Consider the following 22,025-nt stretch of genomic DNA (forward strand, 5'->3'; position numbering starts at 1 on the left):
TGATAGTAGCAGCCCGCCGTCCGCAGCCGTAGCTCAGGTGCCCGGAAGTCTCGCGCCGGATTCCCCGCCCCCAGCGGAAGTTTTTTTCAACGCGATCGGAAGAAGATGGCGGGGGACGCCTCAATGGAGCTTCTGTTTTTGGATACTTTTAAACACCAGAGCGCAGAGGTAACGGCTTACTGCAGAAACAGTGGCATTTGCTTTCTTCTAGGTGGCGGGTGTGAAGCTGTTCTGACGGCGCTCTGTTGGCGCCGCGCTGGGGGCGGTTTAGGGTGACGAATGCCAAGCTCCCTCCTGCAGTCCCCATGCTCTACGTACCTCGTCGGGAACCTGTTCTGCTTGACCGCGTCTTATTTACTAGCGTATTTGTATCTATTTGAGCTTTAAAACCGATGGTCTGTGACATTTGGGCGATTTAAGTTTTGTTCACCGCCATCAGACGTGGTGGGCACTGAGTGGCTAAAGCTAACGTGCTAACTACACAGATCCTGTAGCTGCAGCACTTGGAGTGTTTACCATTATGCATGGTGTAGCGTAAGGTGCATGGTGTACAGATGAGTCCCAGTTGGAGTACGCGACACGTTAGCTCTTATTAAGACGGTTACAACCGTCTCACTGCTTGATGTTTTCCCCTCGCTTGTATAGATACTTGCAGTATCTTAAAAATAAGGCCCAGACGCACAGGTGGACTGGCGCGGTACGATCTGAAATGCACCAGTGGAAAACGTCACTACGTGATACCGCCCTCCCAGGAGCCAGCCTCGCACCCACGGTTAAAAGTTGTGAAATTACTTGGACAGCTCACACTGTGTTGCCACCTTGATGTAATCCTCTGAAATACCAGGTTATACGAAACAATAACCTCACATCTATTTAAAGTAGCTGCTAAGTGTTAAGGATGCTTTCAAGTGTGGTCCCACCTTTTTGAATCGAACGAATCTTTACACGTCATAGAATCTCAAACATACCACGATCTGTCAAAGTGTATAAGATCTTTAGTACTGTGGCTGTCCTAGTCCCGTATTTGTAGATAACCTCCATATTGACACTATGAGCTCTGCTAAAAAGAATGAAAAAGGTACTATTCCATTTGAGATTTCTTCATAAAATGTAACGGTTATTTTCCATACAGAACAATACAATTTCACATTTTAGCTTGGTTTATTATTTTTAATTGTCTGTGGGATTCTAGGAGGTGCTTCATGTGACTGTTAAAGACACACGTCAGCACTAGGAACCAGCCCGGTCCTGTCAGCACTGCCTTCAATCCAAGGGAGCCCACAGACCAATTAAAACTGGTTTTACCTGCTCTGCAAACTTAATGTTTCACTTGTCCAATGCCTGTATGTTATCTCTTGTGGTCCTGAAAACAAGAATGCTTCCCTTTATGTTATAATAAAAATATTTATTTTTCATTTTCTGTGAATGGATGGATTGATTAGTGTCATGTTCGATGGCTTACTGGCCAGTCTTAAAGAACAGAGGAAAGACATTTAGAATGACTGACACCATAGGATGGTATAACACAGACCAACATGGAGGTATCTATTGTTCCCTGTTGTCAAGCAAAATACATTGTGCCCCTGTTGGAAAAGTTACAGGAAATGACCGCTCGTGATGGCTTTGTGTTTGTGTCCCTTCCCCCAGCTCACCAATGTTGACGTTGTTCGCTTCCCATGCGGGGTGCTGATCACAGAGGTGCGGGTGGTTCCTCCTGGAATCAAAGCTCACAGCAGTCTCCCGGACAGCCGTGCGTTTGGGTGAGCATCTCAGGTTTTAGATCTGTTGCAGCCCACTAACCATAAAAGTCTGATTTTCTTATGGTGAATTCATATAGTGTGTGTGTCCCGTTTTCTCCTCCGTGTGCTTGAGAATAGAACCCAAAGTAATGCCCCAAACAGGCTTAGATGATTTTGCCTGCATTTCATGTGAAATCAAAGGTGTGTACCATGTAAGTGAAGTTTTCTGTTGCCATCACACGCCTCCGGAGTTCGGGAATTTGGTCACTCTCCTTGTCAGGCACCTGACAGCACCTTTTGGGCTGAGTGTCCATTTTGGACTGTTTTCACTTTTTGTTTTTGGTATTTGAAGTCTCTGGCTGTTTGCCTGAGGTTAAATTATACTTAGTGTCACTATTTTTAAGCTACCCTGGGTCTTTTTTTTTAGGGAAACTTACCCCCATGCCTTCCAGCTGGACCTGTTCTGCAACAATGTAACCAAGCCCAACTCCCCGGTCTTTGACAGGTTGGGCAGGTGAGTTTGCATGCCTAGCCGATCCAGTGAGTTTTCCCTTTTCTCTCCTCTGCCCACGCTTTTCTCGCTGGTCTCGTACACGCGAGCCCACAGGAAGGCAGGGCCGAGTCGGGCTGAGCACGCGATCTCTATCGGACCCTGCGTGCGATTCGCTGAGCTCAGTGCTCAGTGTTATCCACCCCCATGTGACGCAGGAATAGATTCAGATTAAGTTGAAATTCATCCATCTGTGAAAAGGGGGAAATCACTAAATTATTACTATTATTTATCTAGTGTCAGTCAGCTGACACTATTTATTCCATCCTTTATGCTGCTGCACTTATTATTATTGTTTATGCACAACTTCCAATGCACTATGTATATAAACCCTTAGGTTCAGCCCCCTCCTTTCATGCTGTCCTGTGCTTTTCCACTTTGTGTTATGAAACCCTCCCTTTGTCACTTGCTGTTTGTATGTTGCACCCTGTGTCTCGTGCAGAGAATGACAAAAAAAGCTTACTTAACTTGAAATCGGAATGCACATTATTGGCACTGTTACAGTTCACAGTACTAATCTCTGCAAATAATATAGCGTCACGTCAGTGTAAAGTATGCGGCAGCAGGTAATGTGGTGACTGGACGTGTTTTTCCCTGGAAACAGCAGGAAAATGATACCTGACTGACTTCTGCAGCATATCAGCTTATATAAATGGGTAGAATTCTGCCACTTTGTACAACCACTGATAGGAAGCAAAACAACACAAATCTGTTGCCGGTTATGGAGTTTTGTTTCCTAGAGAAATTCCACGTTTGGACTACTGTCAGATGAATGTGCAGTTGCTCCTGCCTTTTCCCCCAAGCCTTTAAACTTTTTTTTTCCATACTTTTTCATCTTTTACTTTAGAGACATTTATAATTTTGCTATTGTTATATTTGTATTATTTGTTTTTGGTATTTAACTTGGTAATTATTTTCTTACTGTCCAGGAGCAACGGTATCCTCATAATTTCCTCAGGGATCAATAAAGTATTCTGAATCTGAAATCTTGAATCTGAATTTGCATGCCTTTCCTGAGAGGAGGGGATATTTCAGTAACATGTGACCTTTCTAGGTGAAACCTGGCTACCAGCTGTCTGAGAGACTGACTGTAATCTGTTGGTCAGCACATTGTATGTTCATCTCCCATGTACCATAGTCTTCACACCCTGGTACCCTGCATGCAGCGGCCTGTCCAATCCTCCCCCAGGGAGCTTGTGTAGACCCCCTAGAATCCTCAGTGCTTTGAAAAGAAAAGAAAAAACGCGCTCTCCTTCTTTCCCACAGCCTGGAATATGATGAAAACAAGTCCATCGTTTTCAGACCCAATGGGAAGGTAATTATGTGTTTTATTTGTGTGGAAAGACTGATGCCAATTTCAAATCTTCTGTAGATCTGCTTTCCTTTAATGCTCCTTTTTCTGTTCTTTTTTTCTTAAGTTTTTCACTGAGCCTTTTTTGGTTTATTACAAGCAAATATAAAACATTGATCCGTGAGGTGTCTTGTGACGGTGACATAATTCAGATATTAATATCTGGTATTCTCACAGGAGGAATTGGCGTTTATTTTCATCAGAGTTTCATTTTTATTTTATTTCCACTGTGGCGGGGGGGTTGACAGTTGTGGATAGAAGTCTGTGGGGCAGCTTGCTCATGCAAAGCAAAACTCATACCCCCCACCCCCAATATTGCATGGTTTGTCCTCTTAAAGTAGGAGGCCACCTTGACAAGGGCCAACCCCTCCCCCCTACAGACACACACACACTGAAAGTGGGTGGACACTGCCCCCAGGGCTGCAGGGGTACAGCAAGATCAGTGCCCCACCCTGCAGCCCCCGTGGCGATACCCCCCGCCCTCTCTCGCATTCCATTCTTCCTGGTCTTACATTTTTCACAGAACCCTCGGTTGCTACCACACTCATTCAATGCTGCTAGTATAGAAATTCAAGTCCCATGTACTCTTACGATGTCTATTGTTGTCGTCATCAGTCATTGCACAGTCACTTAGACTGTTAAACCTCCTTGATGTTAGTAATCCTAATGCCATTACAACACCAGACACTTGAGCTGTACAGCCTTTTGAGGATGACTATAACAGCTGGAACTTTTTTGTGCACTTGTGGCTGTTGTTCCGACTGTGAATGGTCAGCTTGCAGAAGCCCATCTGGGGCAGTCTAGTTGAAGAACGCAGCCTTGAACCATACGTAGTACTCCGGGTGCAGAGGCTAACCCAAGGCAGCTTTCGGATATACTCAGGGATTTAATCGTCTATGCTGCGTGGCCGTCATTCACATTGTATGTCGTATGTTAGTTCACTATGAATGAAAGCCTTTCTTGTTTCAGTAAGTGTGACATAATTGGTCGAAGCGATATGTGATCTGCCTTTAAATGACACGCCTGAGATACAATGACTGTAGACTGGCTACCGTTACAGTGACCTTGGCACAAGAGCATTATTGTTTTTTGTTTTTTTTTTTTGTTTTTGTCTACATAATAGTGGAGTTTTGTGTTTTTGACAGTGGATGTGAATTCCCCTGTTGACCTTATGACGCATGGCGGAACAGTGAAATCATGAATCATCTCTTCAGTAGGCTAAGACTCTCGGTGCTGATGAGGGTAGTGGCGGATCATAATACAGCCGACAGCATGGCGTTAAAGAATACTCGTCTCTTAACCTGGGATGAATCTTTCTGCCGAAACCCGACCTTGCTCAGTGCAGTTAGACGTGCGGCACGGCCAAGAAGTTAATCGAAATTAATTAGTTGATTTGTGCCATATCCCGTGTCTCTTCCGTGACTGGCGGGGTGCCCAGGTGAACACGGACGGCCTGGTCCTGCGAGGTTGGTACACCACCCTGACCGTGGCAGTGTACGGCACAGCGGAGAGGACACACGGGCATGACCGGGAGTCCCCGCCCCCACCGCCACCCCCGCCCCCACAGCAGCAGGCTGGCCTAAAACGAAACGTCAAGCACGGTATGTCGAGTACCCCCCGCCCCCATATATTTATGAATGACACCTGGCAGCTTTTTCTTGTCCCTGTCCCTTTCTGAATATCAATGTCAATATTAATATCAGCTTGTTTGTATATTAATTTGAAAGTGTAATTATTGACAGTGGACAGCATAGTGTTTAAGGATGTGCAAAATAGCGATGAGGCTGTTTTCTGTTCCCCATGATACTCTGGCACAGGTGGATAGTCCAGGTCCAAAAATTAAAAATCCTGACCAGGATTTTGTTTCAACCTGATGAGTACTGTGACTCTTTATACTCAACTGGTTGGTTGAATCTAAATCTTGTTCTGGATTTTTTTCTTTCTGGACCTGAACTATTCACCTCTATACTCTAGCTGCCTCGTGGCCTTGCTGCTTTCTAGTAAAACACCCAGCTGCATCTGTAGCTAAATCCCAAAACTGAAGAATAAAGTGTCCAGCAAGCACCTCGGTGTATCGTGCATGAGGATGGGCAGGCTCCCGTCGCTGTATACCCAAGCTGTCCTTTCCATCTAGATGCATTGTAAATGTGCCTAGTTTGTTCGCTTCAGAGTGGGACAAAGAGGATCAGTACAATGGCAGTCCACCGAGGCCACAGCCCAGGGGCCCCAGGACGCCCCCAGGGCCCCCACCTCCTGACGATGATGAAGAAGAGACTGTTTCACTTGCAGGTGAGTTCTTGGACACATAAAAAGTAGTTTTAATGGGCTGATGTGACGTCTCACGCTAACTGCTAATTTTACAGTAAATCCTGTTGATCTTGGTAATATTCTTGATTTCGAGTGTGACCAGGTAGTATGTGGTCGTATTGGCTGTGCCCTTTAAGAGTGCCATTTCTGTCATCTTCTTCATGGTGTCAGTGGGAGCGGAGAAGGGCGACGGCCCTGAGGAGAGAGACGATTACCTGGAGCCCATCTCCCCCGAGCGTGGCTCTCTCCCCCTAGAGGAGCCCTACTCTGACGACCCGGAGGGTGAGGAGGAGGGCGAGGAGGAGGAGGAGGAAGAAGCTGGACCAGAGGAGGAGGAGGAGGAAGACGAGGAGGAGGATGTGCGGACGGAGGGCAGTGCAGTGGAGGATGAGGAGGATGAGGAGGAGGAAGAGGAGGAAGGGGAGGAGGATGAGGAGGAAGAAGGTAAAGGTAGGGGATGTGGGATAAGGAACTAGAAAAACTTTATTGGTATATAACCGGACTCAAATTTGGACTTTGATCCAGGCCTTGTTTTCAGTTCTCCCAGGTAGTTAGTTTACATATGACTCTCAGGTGAAGGAAGGCTGGAAAATCAGCAGGGTTTGGACATTGAGGACCGTGATTTCAATAGCTCTGGTCTGGAGATGTAACCAGGATAATAGAATGTTAGAGTCATACTCAGAAAGTTGAGCTGAATTTCATGCAGGTTATAATGTCATGATACATACCCAGTAGAGCTGAATTTCATGCAGGTTATAATGTCATGATACATAACCAGTAGAGCTGAATTTCATGCAGGTTATAATGTCATGATACATAATCAGTAGAGCTGAATTTCATGTGACCAACAGCATTATGTCATTATGTTTTGCCAAACTGCAGATTTGCCAAGTAAAATTATTATGCAATAAAAAAAAACTAATTATACTTTTAAAAGTAAAATCCACTTGTGGGTTGATGCGTCCTGCCTCCCGTTTCGTATCCAGGGGATGATGGGTATGAGCAGATCTCCAGCGACGAAGAGGACCTGGAGAACGGCAGCTTCAAGCTGCCCAGCTTCGACATGGACTACACCGCGGAGGACCTGGCCGCCGTTCCCACTGTGCAGTACGACCCATATGAGCGTGAACTCCGCCCCCTGCAGCACTTCAGCCCCCCCCACAGGACGCGCTTTGAGACGGAGGTCGGCAGGCTGATGGCCGCCGGCCCCTCGGATGAGAGCGCGGGGGCGGAGTCGGAGTCGGCGGCCAAGCTTATAGAGCTGCTGGAGACGCACCAGGACGACCGTGGGGCTCGCTGGGTGACAGCGATGGAGGAGATTCCCAGCCTCCTGGTGAAGGGTCTCAGCTACATACATGTCCGGGAGCCCGGGGAGGAGGGTCCACTCAGGCAGTTGGCTGACTGGACGATTCAAGCCTTGAGTCTGGATGCGGCGCTGGTGCAGCCCATCGCCCTGAACGTGCGGCAGCTGAAGGCCGGGGCCAAGCTGGCATCCTCGTTGGCCGAGTGCGGGTCGCAGGCGCTCTCCCTGCTCCTGGAGGGCGGGGTCATCGGCCGCCTCCTGGAGCTCCTCTTTGCGGAGCACGTGTCCTCCTCCCTGAAGCTGAACTCCCTGCGCTCCCTGGACAGCGTGGTCAGCATGCCCGAAGGCATGGAGGCCTTCCTGGGAAGCCCGGCGGAGGAGCATAACAGGAGCGGCTACCAGAGGCTGCTGGAGCTCATCCTGCTGGATCAGACCGTGCGCGTGGTGACGGCCGGCACCGCCATCGTCCAGAAGGCACACTTCTACGAGGTCCTGACGGACCTGCGGCGGACGGCCGGCCTGTGGGCGGACAAGCTGCCGTCGCCCCGCGCGGCACCGTCAGCCGCAGCCCCCGGAGAGGGAGACGTGGAGGCGGAGACCGCGCAGGAAAAGCCCGGGAAGGAGGACGAGGCGGAGCCCGGGAGTCCCATGGAGGAGGAGCCGCTGATGGCTTCGCCCGGAGTGGGCGAGGCCGACTTGGAGCAGCTCATCGGCATGCTAGACGAGCTGCTGCACCTGCTGGAGACGGCGCCTCACAGCATGATCCAGCCGCCGGTGAAGTCCTTCCCCACCACGGCCCGCATCACCGGCCCGCCGGAGAGGGACGACCCCTACCCCATCCTCTTTCGGTGAGCGCCACTCAGCTGCTGGACCCGCATGGCCCATACGCTGATGCCGACTCTATGCTCCGGTAAAATAAACCTGTTGATCCTGAAGGTTTCGAATTAGGGCCTCGTATCTTGACATGTCGCAATCTCTTGGTCGATGGTCTGATGCTTCAAAGCTAAGACGGGCTCCATTTTGTCTTTTCCCTGTCCTCCCAGATACATGCACACGATTCACTTCCTGGAGTCCCTGACGGTGGCGCTGTCCACCCCGGCTGCCAGTGCCCACCCGGGCGTTTCCCAGGCCACCAGAGAGCTGCTACGTTTCCTCGCTCAGTCCCAGCAGGGCCTGCTGTTCCTGGCCGCCGAACACGAGGCCACCAGCCTGCTGATGCGAGCCCTGGCGCAGCTGTGCGAGACCGAAGCAGACGACGGGGCCGTGGGGGACGGGCCGGGGGGCGCCGTGGAGGACGGCGGGGGAGGTGCCGTGTGGCTCATGCAGGTGCTGCACGCCCTGCAGGGTGTGGCGGAGCTGATGGCGCAGTGCGGCGCCCCCGGTGGCCTGCCGGAAGAGGGCGACAGCGCCGAAGTGCTGGCTACACTGCACGCCCTATACCTAATCACCTTCACCCCCACGGGCCGCGCTGCCGTCGCCCACGTCTTCAGTCTGGAGCACAATTTCTCCTGCCTGGTGATGCTAATGGAGCATTACTCCAAGGAGGGCCAGGGGTGAGCTTCCTAGCCGGCGTGGGGTCACAGCGACCTTCGATGTGCGCAAGGCGTTGGCTAACTCCATAAAACAACCTCCACTTCCTTCTGCCCCCTGCGTCCATCCCCCCCGCTTCACCCAACAGGGAGGCCAAGGCACGGAAGTCGGTGACGTACACCTACGCCTGCATGCTGGTGTTGCTGGTGGTGCAGGCTTCCAACGACCTGTGCATGATGGAGACCTACGCCGGCCCCCTGCTGGCCGTGTGCAAGGCCGACGAGAACAACGCCAAACTGCAGGGTGTGTGTCCCTCCGCCCCCCACATTTGGATAGTCGCACCGCCCTTTTGTGCGCGTCACATGGTGAAGGTCCAGCATGGCTCAGTCTCCCGCTGTGTGTGGGAGTGCGATCCTCGTCCGCTCGAAAAGGCAGACGACCTCTCGTTCTCAGGTTTTCCTGCGAGATGTTTCGATTATGGCCGTATTGCTAGTTAAATTTGTTTTGCTGTGACGATTGGATTTGAGCAACCAGCGTCATGTGACTTGTGTGCCGTCGCAGAGCTCAGCAAGTGGCTGGAGCCTCTGGAGAAACTCCGGTTCGAGATCAGCTCCATCCCCACCCTGATCGAGTACATTAAGCAGGTGGGTGGATCCCGTCTTCCTGTCGAGGGAACTTGCGTCAGGGTAGCCATGCAGCTGCAGTCAGCATTAGCATAACCGCATTAGCTTAACTGCAGCCGGCCTGGTCTCCCCGAGAGGCTTCTACAGGTGCCTGTATTTCTGCTCACTTAGAATCTGGGTTAGATCTTGTTGAAAACTTCATAAGGTCCAAATAATTATCTCAAGGAATCTCGTTAACTATAATGATCAAGTACTTTGATATTTTGAGCAGCCATATTTAAATCAGCAGTCTCTTGTGTGAGATTTGAGATGTTCCTTCTCACCAGAACCTGGAGAACCTGCTGACTACGGAAGGGGCAGGCCTTCTGACGGCGCTGCGTGTCCTGTGCCACATCGCCTGTCCGCCACACCCCATCAAGGGTGAGATCCAGAAACCCCGAAACTTGTCTCCTTCAACTTTTACGGGCTGCGGGATGTGTGGGTTCCACATTTTCTGCAGATGAACAAAAGGGTTCTATGTTTACATTTATTTGTTTAGCAAATTTATCTTATTTCATCCAAAATATTATAGAGCCGAGAGAGTAAGGTCAGCCAGTCCATGAAGCAATTGAGGTTAAGGGCCTCACAGAAGGTCCCGATTGTGAGATCACTCTGCCGACCACGAGTCCTATCCCACGGAACCACACACCCCAAAGAAGGGTTCTGTATGTTCTGTTGAATGTAAAAAGGGCTGTGTGTGTTCTGTGGACCATGTGTATATAGGCAGTTTTATACCCCCAGGTCTTCATACCACAGGCTTCTGTAATGGTTGGGTTCTGACAGTTCCACAGATGAAAAGACGCATTCTGTGATTCCTGGAAATGAGTACAAGGGTTCTCTGTTCTCTGCAGTGGAACATTAAGGTTCTATCTGCTCTTCCACAGGCCAGCAGAAGGACCTAAAGTGGAACCTGGCTGTCATTCAGCTCTTCTCGGCGGAGGGGATGGACACATTCATCAAGGTTCTCCAGAAGCTGACGTCCCTGCTGCTGCAGCCCTGGCGTCTCCACGGCAACATGGGCCCGACGCCGCAGCGCTCGGCCGTGCTGGCGGGTGCGTGCAGCGCCCTCCGGCTGCTGAAGCACATGCTGACGGAGCTGCTCCGCAGCGGCTCCTTCCAGTTCCGGGATGCACGTGTGCCCGCTGCCCTTGTGGCTCTGCACATGGTGGTTTGCTCCACGCCTGCGTCGGGCCGCCTGGACGCGGAGGAGCAGCGGGTGCAGGCCGACATCGTGGACATTCTGCTGACGTTTACGCAGGGCGTCAGTGAGCAGGCCACCGACACAGAAGAGACTCTAGCTGGTAATACCTGGTCCCTGATGCTGAAAGAGGTGCTGACTTCCGTGCTGAAGGCACCAGAGGGCTTCTTCTCGGGCCTGGCTCTGCTGTCAGAGCTCCTGCCACTGCCACTGCCGCTGCAGACCACCCAGGTACGGCTCCCGGGGGGGGGGGGGGGGGGTCCACTGGGCTCATGGGAGTTCTACTTACACAAAAATGTTCTTTAGGGCAGAATGAAAAATGATTGGTTCAGAAAGATAACGAATCATATTGTAGAGGAGGTGGGTCCAAGCAACTCGAGGAGGTGGAATCAAGACATTTGATAGGTTGATCCCACCTCTAATTGCTTGGGCCTTCCTCCTCTACACTCTGATTGGTTATCTCTCTGAACCAATCACATTTTGCTTTGCCCTCAGAAACTTTTTGTGTAAGTAAAACTCGGCGGTGCCCTCAGCTAAGAGCAGGAGAGCTCATTAGGACTCTGGATGACTTCTGATCTCCTAATATTGTGGGTGTGCACCGATGGGTCATTGCTCTAGAATTTATGGGAGGAACGAAGCCTCGTACACCTCGGTCAATGGGGTTACCGTGACCTCTCAGTCACTGACTGGTTCAGCCCACTTGCTGTTGCCTGGCTCCCATTGGCTGAAACTGGGCTGTGATTGACATCAGACAGAAATGCCGGCCCCGCTGAAGTTGAAAGCCTGGGTCCAGCTGTCACTAGATCGTGGGATGCAAGAGAGCTTGTGTGCATTAGGCAGGCTTTTTACAGTGTGGGGGTATTTTCCTGAGAGACCCAACGGACACATATCCTAAATGCGTAACGGAAACGCTCCTGCGAAGGTAAACGCGACTAATGGTGACTAATGGCGGCCGGGCTCTGCTCTGCTCCCCCCAGGCCATCGCAGCCCAGGATGTGGCGGTCGCCCTGAACACACGGAAGTTGTGGAGCATGCACCTGCAGGGACAGGCGCATGCCCTGCAGGACATCCTGCGCTCCATGAGCGGCACCAGTTGCCAGCCGCTGCTGGCCGTGCTGCGCCGGGTGTGCGTGCAGCTCAGCGACCTGGCCTCCCCCAGCGCCCTGCTGGTCATGCGGACGCTGCTGGAGCTGCTGCTGGAAGACCTGCAGCCGTAAGGAGTCTGCATGCATGCATGCACGTACATGCCGTCAAACACGTATACACACGCATGCAAATACACGTCCTGCTAACACTCAGCCTGTCACATGACCTGTCATGCTGTCTTGTGAAAAGATGAAAGCTGTTAGATTTGCGTATGTTCCAATAGTTAATTTGTTAGCTTTAGGAGAAAATGTCTAAATTGAAGACTGTCGGTGTGTAATGTGGACACCACCTACCCCCCCCCCTCCCCCCCCAACAGCCCAGCAGAAGGCAAGGAGCGGACCTGCACGGCCCAGACGGCCCGCAATCTGGCGCTGCTGGACTCCCTGGCGTCACACCGGGCTTGCAAGGCCGCGGCGCTGCACCTGCTGGGCGGCGGGGGCCGCGGCGACGAGCGTCTGACTGAGCTCTTCCCCTGCCTGGTGGCCCTGCTGGCGCCCCCTGCAGGCTGTGAACTGCACCAGCAGCACTGTGCCGAACTGGCGGCTTCCTTTTTCCAGTCCCTTTGTGACCAGGTGGGCCTGCTGCTTTTTAAACCTGCACATACCTCACTACAGAGACGAGACTGAATTAGCAAAGTGAACCATTTTCTTAAATGACAGGCGTTCTGTGTCCGATCCTTTTGCGCTGTTCTGATAGGAGTTCCAGCGGTAGTACCTGTCTCTTCCCTGCCGTAGCTCCCATTCTTTGTTAAACGGCCGTCATTATGAAATACGCACGTCTGATAGTCTCGCCTCAAGATGGAATTTACAAGGAATTTTCTTGGAACGATGTTCCCGGAGGCACGTTTCCACGCTGCCCGGACCGGGAATGCGGCGCCGAGCTCCACGCCCGGGTACCCTGGCTGTCGTTCGTGTCCCGTGGGGCGTCTCCATCCCATTCTGCCACCAGGTGGCCCTTAGCGTTGGCGAGCTCAATCGGACCGTCAGCTGCTAATCAACCTTTTTGGAAACAGTTACTTTACCAACATCGGGGACAGATGCCATTTTCACAAGGCCTGGCCAGAGGTCGGGGAGCAAGGTCAAAGGCTCACTGGTATTTAAATGTACCCATTAATCTATCTATTAGATTAATCTATTTATCTATTGGATGCTAGAACCAGATTCAAATTAGCCACCTTTCAGAAAGCCTGATAAGAAGGTCTGTTGCGCTGTACTGAGCAAGTTGCCAGGTTTGGACCTCATGCGGCTCAGAGGTGAAAGTGTTTTTGTCGTCTTCCTTTATGAAGTTCCTAGTTAATGGGCTTGACCTTTAAGGTGTTTGAATAGCTCTGCTGTCGGTCTGCTAGGCAGAGCTGGAAAAGCCAGTTAGATAGTTTTCAAGGGAGGGGGACCCCGCTGACAGTGAACAAAAGATGCACTTGGGTGGGGAGGGAAAAAAAATTCTTCCACCGAGTCGTGAAAGGCCTGAGACTGATTGATATAGTGTGGAGTCAAGCAAAATGAGCCCGTCTGATGCCTGCTTAGCACCCATTTTACATAAGCTAAGGTTTGAGTGATTTTCATATGGTGGTTAGTTACCTGCTTTGTGGTTTAATATAAACTTAAAGCTCAATATTTTCGTCTGTCTCAGGTGGGATCAGACAAATTCACTTTAGGTTTGAAGAATTCATAATTTGACTAGATTGGCAGTATCTGCATAATAATTGTACTGGAATTTCAATAATGAACCAGCTTTCGCAGTATTGCAGCAGTGTTGTTTTTTTTTTGGGGGGAGGCTGGTGTGAAATAATGGGAGCGGGGTGGATGTTTCTGGGGAGGGGTGAGGTCGCGGGACAAGCTCCTCTAAGCACCTGTTATTTATCAGATTATGATCTCATTCCTGTGTCCTGCAAGTCTGGTTCTGAAGAGGTCAAGTTTTCCACAGGAAGGTGGAGGCCTCCCCCCCTGCCTGTTTTATAGTCAGTCAGTGGCCCCTCTCCTGTCTCCCAGGACATCTCCCTGATTGTGAGCACGAGCTCCGATGGGCCGTTGTCAGAGGTGGAGCAGCTGGCCAATGCCCTTCCCTCCCGGGAGATGCTGTCTGTGGTGTGTGACGCCATGCTTGAGGCCCTGGGGAACCCAGACGGGAGCTACACCTTGGTGCTCACCTGCATTCGCACCATGACCTTCCTGGCTGAACATGAGTACGGCCTCTTCCACCTTAAGAGGTAAGGACCTGCATTCGCACCATGACCTTCCTGGCTGAACATGAGTACGGCCTCTTCCACTCCCAGCTCTGTCTTTACTCTCCCTCCCTCATCGACATATTCACTTTGCTTCGCTCATTTGTCTCCTTGGCATGTCTCCTTTGTTAGCATCCTTAGCATGTGTCCCTCATTGGCATCTTTAGCATGTATCCTTCTTTAGCATCTTTAGCATGTATCCTTCTTTAGCATCTTTAGCATGTGTCCCTCATTAGCATCTTTAGCATGTATCCTTCATTAGCATCATTAGCATGTGTCCCTCATTAGCACCTTTAGCATGTATCCTTCTTTAGCATCCTTAGCATGTGTCCCTCATTAGCATCTTTAGCATGTATCCTTCATTAGCATCCTTAGCATGTGTCCCTCATTAGCACTATTAGCATGTATCCTTCGTTAGCATCCTTAGCATGTTTCCCTCATTGGCATCTTTAGCATGTATCCTTCTTTAGCATCCTTAGTATGTGTCCCTCATTAGCATCTTTAGCATGTATCCTTCATTAGCATCCTTAGCATGTGTCCCTCATTAGCACCTTTAGCATGTATCCTTCATTAGCATCCTTAGCATGTGTCCCTCATTAGCACCTTTAGCATGTATCCTTCTTTAGCATCCTTAGCACGTGTCCCTCATTAGCATCTTTAGCATGTATCCTTTGTTAGCATCCTTAACATGTGTCCCTAATTAAGCACATATAGCCTGTCCCCTTTGCTGCATCCATAGCATTTGTATGTCATTAGCGTTCTTAGCATGTGTCCCTCATTAGCAGCTTTAGTATGTCTCAGCCATTAGCATCCTTACCATTACTCTCTCATTAGCACTCTTCAGCATGTTTCCCACGCTAGCACATTTAGCATTATTAGTAATTTCAACAATGAGCTTTGAAATGCATTTTCTAGGATTCATTTAGCTTCTCTCTGGTTTGCTTTATTGGACTGTTATGTACTCTGGCTAAGTATTTATCCGTTGCTGTATTTACCCTCTGCTTCAGTCGTGGGTCAGTAAGCTCATGGCTTGCTGCTGCTAGGCTGTGTGCTAACGATGCAAACAGTGTTACCAGGAGTTTGACTAGCTTTTGTTGTTCTATGTTGCCAAGAATGGTGACACTCGCGGATTAAGGGCGATTCGTCGCATGTAGCCGGCGTCTGAATAATGTTTTGGAACAGCCTTTAGCATTAAATCTGTATGCTCAGCAATGCATCCTCAGCCAGGCCGACTGGACCGGCTTGTCATTACAGCTGGTGTTTGCTGAAGAGAGTTTGGTCACATTCCTGTATCAGGGCATGGCAGCAGGGATTCCCTCTAAGAGAATTAACCCTGTAATATTTACAATGACTCCACAGTGACTGCATGTCACCACGGTAAAGAACATGAACTTATCACCAAAGGATTGAAGGTTCTATTTACCGGCAGGGAAGGTGCATTTTTTGTGATACACTTTCAGATATGCTACCTTTAAGTAAAAGTACTGGTAATGGTACTATGTGTGTTATAAACAGTGATAGTAAAGTTCCATTTTCCACACTTCTATTTCTGACTGTGAAAGAGGGCTTGAAAAAGTGTCAGTTCATATAATGGAAGTCAAGTAAAAATGTCTCATTTTCAGTTAATAAAAATTATAAACAGTAATATTTTACAGATTCTTATACAGTGGCTCAGTGCCTTTCTTCACTTTTGACCGGAGTCTCCCAGCACCCTCCAGTTTAAGCACGCTGGCTTAGTGGTGCTGGAAGGTGGCTTGTTTGGGTGAGCGGGGGATTGCTGAGCCCTGACGTGACTGTGCCTGCCCGCCCCACCCCCCGCAGCGCACTGAAGAAGCACGGCGCGTCGGTCTGCGCCCTGGTCAAGAGGGTCATCCTCGCCTTTAACAAGGAGTCTGCGGAGCTGGTGTCGGCGTTGCTCGACTTCCTGCGACAGATCCTCAACACCGATTCCCTGGTAAGGCCTCCGACCTTCTTCCTGGCTGTGGTCACTGCCTGATCTGCAGGATAGTCACATAGGTATAAGTAGACCTGACCCCTTACCCTGAACCCACAGCCCCAATGTTGCAACCTTAGAGCCTTAAGGCCTCTGAGATGACCGGCGTAGATTATGCCGTTCGTTTGGCCTCTTTCCTCAACATTCCTGTCTTTGTCTGTCCAAATTGTCCGGGATTAAATGCCCTCTGACTTTACTGTGAAGCTGACTCTCAGTGTTGACCTGACTTTTGTGTTAGTTTTCAAAGAGCTCTCATGTCCTTCATTAAAATTACTTGCACACGCCACAATACGTTTATTTGCGCTCTGTTTGTGGATCTGCCACATTGTAAACATTTTTGCGCCCCCTAGTGTTGTGGAATGATATAGAGCAAACAAAGTGGAAGAGGGTAGGGCCTGACAGCTTCAAGCTGCGACAGAATGAAGCTTTTTTAGGGATGCTGCCTAATTTAGAATTTGAATAAATTAGAACATAAGTTGGAACAGAACTGTCCGTACGTGGTGGTTCCTGGAGCCCGAGGGACGCTGTGTACAGGTATGCATTTGCTCGTGTGCATCAGGCCTGCTGCGGGGATGAAGGCCCCACGCCCATGGAGACGGACGGAGGCCCCCCCCCACGCTCTCTGGCCTTCAGCGTGGTCGACATGAAGCAGCTGCTGCAGTGGAAGGACGACTCACTGGAGCACCCGCTGCCCGAGCTGGAGAAACAGATCGCGGTAAGTCACCCTGTACACTGCTCTGGCTCAGTCTGTACCATGGGCTATAGTTCCAGGTGGTGTGCTATATGGTGCTACACTCTATACTACACTATATTCCTGAGTAGCACAATACTACTACGCCATACTGCACCATAGTCTAGAGTACTACAATGGTACTACACTGTGTAGTATACCATAGTCCAGAGTACTGCAACAGTACTACACCACATACTCTACCACAGTCTATAAAACCAATGACACTTTAATGTGTACTATACCACAGTTCACAGAGCAACAAAGGTACTATACTGTGTACTATCCCATAATACTATATACTATTCCATAAATCGCAGTATGACACTGAGTGCTATAGTATATTACACTTTGTACTGTACTGTTGTTTGGAGTAGTTTACTGCACTACACTGTGTACTATGCTATAAACCATAGTATCACACCGGGGGCTATAGTGTATTGTACCATAGTTCATAGTATGATACCACAGTCTATACTGTAGTGCTACAATATGAAGTACACAGCTGTGATATTATACTCTGTGCTGCATGGCAGTATTGTAGTTCTATAAATTGGCCCTGCCATCACTGGCTGAGTTGATGGTACCAGTAATAACAATTGAAGCCATAACACCCATCAGGAGTGCGGTTCTGCTTGCCTTTCTGTTGGGGGGGGGGCTGTCTCAGAGCCGCTATTCGATTGGTCGGCACATGGTAGTGCGTGTCATGTGTGTTTGTGTGGAAGCAGGACCTTTCTGAGATGTGGGGAACCTCAACATGTTTATTGTCTGGGATTCCTCACTGACACGCGACTGTCTGGTGCGGGCAGGAGTTCAGCAAGGAGGATGATGCACTGGAGACGCTCCTGGAAAACGTGGTGGGCCTCAGGCAGATGCTGGAGGGTGCCGCTGACGCCCCCTGTGCCCCGGAGCCGGAGACGGAGCCCACCCTGCCAACGCCTGACACCTTGCAGGCCCAGTTTAACCACAGGTCCCGTCCCACTCGACGCCACCCCGCAGGCTGCCGGCACTCTGTGCTTAAGGGGCCAGACTAACAGTCAGAGCTGACAGCTGCACTCTTAGCTTAGAGGGCATGTTTACAGCTTTACTGCCTGACAGATGTCAGGTTTACTGCCTGCCGTGTGCTTAAAATATGACCGTGAAACACCTCCGTCTCCATAGAGATGACCCCTGTGTCCCCCTGCAGGACGGTCTATGTCCTCTCAGACGTGTTGGATGATCAGCTCAAGGCCCTGTGGTTCTCTCCCTTCCACGGTGAAGACATGGACACTGAGCTGGACATGGTAGGTGGCTCTGCACATGTGTGCGTGCGCATCCCCATCTGCTCCCATCTGACGGGTGCCCGCTCTCTCAGGTGAAGGTGGACCTGGTGGGGCTGGCCGAAGAGTGCTGTCCCGAGCTGGACCTGAAGGCGGAGCTAGAGCGCTCTTTCCTGACGGAGCCCACCTCCCCAGGGCACACCAAGGCCCCCAAGGTCTTCAAGCTGGGCAAGCACAAGCACGAGACCTTCATCACTTCAAGGTGGGGGCGGGGGGCGTTTCTTTAAATCATGGGAGGGCATTTTTAGTTCACGTGATTGGCTGGTTGGGGGTAACTCTAGCTCGTGATTTGCTGATGGGGGTGTTTTTTCGCTCATATGATTGGCTGAAGTACATTATTCTAAGTCAGTTTTTACCAGTTTTTTCCCGTTTTACCTGTTTTTACTTGTTTATATTGAGGTCATTTCAGTAGCCAATCAAAGACAAAGCAAGCAACCGCCATGCTTCCCATTACCTTGGGATCATGATTGTTTGTCATTCTTCCTAACTGCCTTTTTTACGGAACTGCATTGCAGTCACTTTGTGAATAATCACAGATCGCTTTTCATCGCAGGATTATTATAAATCTGCCCCACTCCTCTGGTGTTGCAATCGCCTTTTAACATCTGAGCGGTTCGTCACAGGATAGACCAGAATTGCCTGTTTTTTCCTCTTATTTTTTTGTTATATAATTGTAATAGCCAGTTCACGGCAGAATCAGCTTCGTGGTTGTTTGTCCTCCACGCCCATCTGACTGTTCTGGTCACTGCGGGTGTGGAGCGTCCTGTATTAGATATTTACATGAATGAGTCCATTGATGTCACAGGACTGGGTGGTAAAGGCATTCCTGCTTGACTTCCTGCCTAATGATTTTTCTGGTCCCTCCCCCGCCGGCTGCAGCGGGAAGTCGGAGTACATCGAGCCGGCCAAGCGGGCGCATATCATGGCCCTGCCGCGGGGCCGAGGCCGCGGGGCCTTTGGGCCGCAGTGCCGGCCGCACGACATCTTCCGGCAGCGCAAGCAGAACACCAGCCGGCCGCCCTCCATGCACGTGGACGACTTCGTGGCGGCCGAGTTCAAGGACATCGGGCTTCCGGGGGGGCCTCTGCAGGTGAAGCGTGTGCCCAAGGGCTCCCCCAAAGTGCCCACGCGGGGGCTCTTCACCGGGACCCGCGGCGGGGGCCGTGGGGGCCCCTTCCACAGCCAGACGCGCTTCTTCACCCCGCCCGCGCCCAAGGGCGTGCTGCTATCAGGTGCGCCGCTCACGCACACGCGGCCACATGAACACGCTACTGACAGCCGTGTGTGTAGGCGTCTGCCGCTGTGTACTTACGTTCCCTCCTAATGAGGACGGTGTTGTCCCTCTCCATAAATACAAGGGATAGACAGATTTCTTCTATAGCTTAACAAGTAGGGCATTGTGCTAACAGATGCAGTGGGTGTGGGTTCAAATCCCAGGGAGCATAAACAAACGGTAACCCTTCCCTCTACTGTAAGTCGTTTTACATAAAAGTCTCAGATAAATAAATGTCAAACTCGCACGCCAGGGTCTCTGTGGCTACAGAACGTTTCCAAGCCTAAGCCTGCTTACAGACAGCCATGCCCAGCTCTCTGCCTCATGATCCGGCCCTCTGTTTGACCAGCATGTCTGTCACCCTCCCCCCGCAGCAAACTACACCAGGCGGGAGGGGGGTCGGGGATCCAGCTGGAGTGCACAGGTGACGCCCGTCACGCACCGGGGGACGTACAGCGAGGCTCGAGGCGGACAGAGTAACTTTGCCAGAGGGCCTCTGCCCTCCCGACAGCCTCCTGCAGGTACGTGGGCTGGCAGGGACCTGAGCAAATGCTGCTTCGTCAACATATGAAATTCAACCTCTTCCAGGTTTATAAATGGATTAAAAAAAGTGGTGATATGGGGAAAAAACAGTGTAATAAACCAACTGTTAATGGACAATTCATTTTCAAGTTTAACAGACAGTTTTCATTCTTGCTCGATGTAACATTAATCAGATGTGTAATTTATTCCGGAGAGAAAAGGCGGCTGTGTGTGAACCATATGTTGGAGGTTTGTTTAAAGAATTACATGAGCAAAGAGAGCAGGTTGTGTTTCCCGCTCCCGAATCTCAGCGTGACCTCAGACGCCCGTGGCGTCGTGTTTCGAAGAGCCCAGTGGCCCGCCATGCCGTGAGCGTTCCCTCGATCCGTTTAGGAACGTCACATGGACTCTCGCCCCCCCCCCCCCGTTGGGCTGTGGCTCACGCCTGACGTGGAACTTCGTCGGAAAGACCCTCTACGCCTTCTCCACATCCACACAGCACCCGACACCCACAGCGCTGACAGCTTACACCTGCTGCGTGTCAGAGCCCAAGGTGTCAAAGATATCTCAGAAGATCATAGTAGGATGTCGATGTGAATTTGCTCATCCTCACGTGTCCGGGAGAGACCTGCTTCTTTCTGGAACATTCCTAACTCCACCCGCCACGGCCGTACCCTACGTCCTAAGCCCCAGTTAAGGTCTCGGTGGAGCCTTGTTCGTTTCCCATAAGTTGTGTGTCTCCCAACGATTTTTCTCTCTTCTCTGTGGGGAAAAATGAACTGGGGCGTTGTCTTGTTTTTTTTTCCCCTCACTACTTTTCACGTCAGGTTTTTTAGGGCCCGTTGTGCGGGTCGTTTGAGGTGTGCCCCTCCTGTCCAAACGATGCTTATCTTGGCAGTTCCTTTTGTTTCCATAAACGCTCCGGGAACACTCTGGGCTCGTTCAGGCATTTGTGCGGCGAAACCCTTATAACGAGAAAAACCTGAAGAGGAGTGGATTTAGGTAGGAGCAGGACCCACGGAGAGGGCGGGTCTTGGTGCGCCCTCCAGTCCCTCAGCGCGGCGCCGCCTGTTGTTGGGTCACCTCCCAGTTAGCAGTGGGGTTGTTGGGATCTGTGATTTTGCTTCCTCCACTTTCTGGTTCGGTAGAGGCTCTTACTTTGGATAAGTAGTTTGACATGAGTAGAGAGGCTGAATATCCTCTCACTAACCCCTGTTGTGTTGCCTGCGGGTGTTAGTGTGTTGATGTGTTTAACAAAGATCTTTTTCAATGAATGACGCCCAGCAACCAGGTCTGTTGATCAATTCCAGAAGTCGAGCAGCTTGATCCTGTTCACATTTACATGGCAGCGCCACCCACTGGACAATTTTGGTTCTGCATGGGGAAGTGAATCTGAGCCATGGATGCGCTGTTGTATATGGGGCTAATCTGTCATATTTGACTCCAGTGGGATAGGATGGTTTCTAGCCTTGATCATGTGACGGAGATGCGTGTGGGTAGTGTCTGTTACACATCTCACCTGTCCTCCCCCCCAGCAGGTGGGTACAGGCTGGCTCCACGAGACAGGACCCCACGCGGCCGCGGGACGGGACTGTCGTGGCTGAGCAGTGGCGGAGCCGGCACTGGAGGGGGCGGAGCCGGCACTGGAGGGGGCGGTGGGGGGGCCAGCAGCTCTCGCGGGAAGTTCAGCAGCGGGGGCAGCGGCGGGAGTGGGCGAGGAAGACACGTGCGATCCTTCACCAGGTGAACTCCAGCTTGACAGATACTGGACAGCCACTCGAGCGGCGGGCCGGGCTCCCAGAACACGTCCACTGCACAAGGGGATTAATGAAGACTTTGGCAAAGACTTGGATAACGAGCAAAGCTTTTTTGTATGTATGCGTGTGTATGTGTGTGCATAGATTTTTTTTTTTTTAATACTGAACTTCTAATAAAAACTGCACCCAGGTTCGCTGTTTTTCTACATGACTTTGTGTCCAGTTCTTTGAATTTAAGACACGCTGCACATTTTTTTTGGTGTGTATTCCACTTAATAGCTGACATCTGTCAGTGCCTTCATTGGTGATTGTTACATAAATGTAGGACCGTGATGGTTCTTATATCACATTTTCTTTATACCCCTCAATTTATTAGTGACATGCGGATGCCACAGTAAAATCACAGGATTGGGTAGAGAGGATA

General features: G+C 50.7%; 1 protein-coding gene across 4 annotated transcripts; it reads left to right on the forward strand.

Moving 5' to 3' along the window:
* Nucleotides 1-20: 20 nt before the first annotated feature.
* On the forward strand, nt 21-21,812 carry virma (vir like m6A methyltransferase associated). Of its 4 annotated transcripts, none has more exons than XM_023810592.2 (24): nt 21-168; nt 1,648-1,760; nt 2,167-2,253; nt 3,556-3,604; nt 5,079-5,241; nt 5,810-5,929; nt 6,119-6,397; nt 6,934-8,098; nt 8,294-8,803; nt 8,929-9,083; nt 9,342-9,424; nt 9,730-9,823; nt 10,327-10,871; nt 11,618-11,853; nt 12,103-12,358; nt 13,775-13,992; nt 15,829-15,961; nt 16,560-16,715; nt 17,540-17,700; nt 17,917-18,013; nt 18,085-18,251; nt 18,929-19,281; nt 19,697-19,843; nt 21,380-21,812. In XM_023810592.2, exons 1-24 carry the CDS (start codon nt 106-108, stop codon nt 21,589-21,591), a joined length of 5,562 nt encoding a protein of 1,853 aa, XP_023666360.2. In that variant the 5' UTR covers nt 21-105; the 3' UTR covers nt 21,592-21,812. The 4 variants fall into 4 exon arrangements, with proteins under 4 accessions (XP_023666360.2, XP_023666454.2, XP_023666533.2 ...); XM_023810686.2 differs by having other exon boundaries at nt 22-168; nt 21,383-21,812; XM_023810765.2 differs by having other exon boundaries at nt 22-168; nt 6,119-6,391.
* The last annotated feature ends 213 nt before the right edge of the window (nt 21,813-22,025 follow it).

Source organism: Paramormyrops kingsleyae, chromosome 9 (assembly GCF_048594095.1).
Source record: "Paramormyrops kingsleyae isolate MSU_618 chromosome 9, PKINGS_0.4, whole genome shotgun sequence".
NCBI classification, from domain to species: Eukaryota; Metazoa; Chordata; class Actinopteri; order Osteoglossiformes; family Mormyridae; genus Paramormyrops; species Paramormyrops kingsleyae.

Coding starts and splice junctions, on each gene's coding strand:
- virma (XM_023810592.2), top strand. CDS start 106: ATGGCGGGGGACGCCTCAATGGAGCTTCTGTTTTTGGATACTTTTAAA. Junction 8,099..8,293: donor CCCTACCCCATCCTCTTTCG/GTGAGCGCCACT, acceptor CTGTCCTCCCAG/ATACATGCACACGATTCACT. Junction 19,282..19,696: donor CAAGGGCGTGCTGCTATCAG/GTGCGCCGCTCA, acceptor CTCCCCCCGCAG/CAAACTACACCAGGCGGGAG.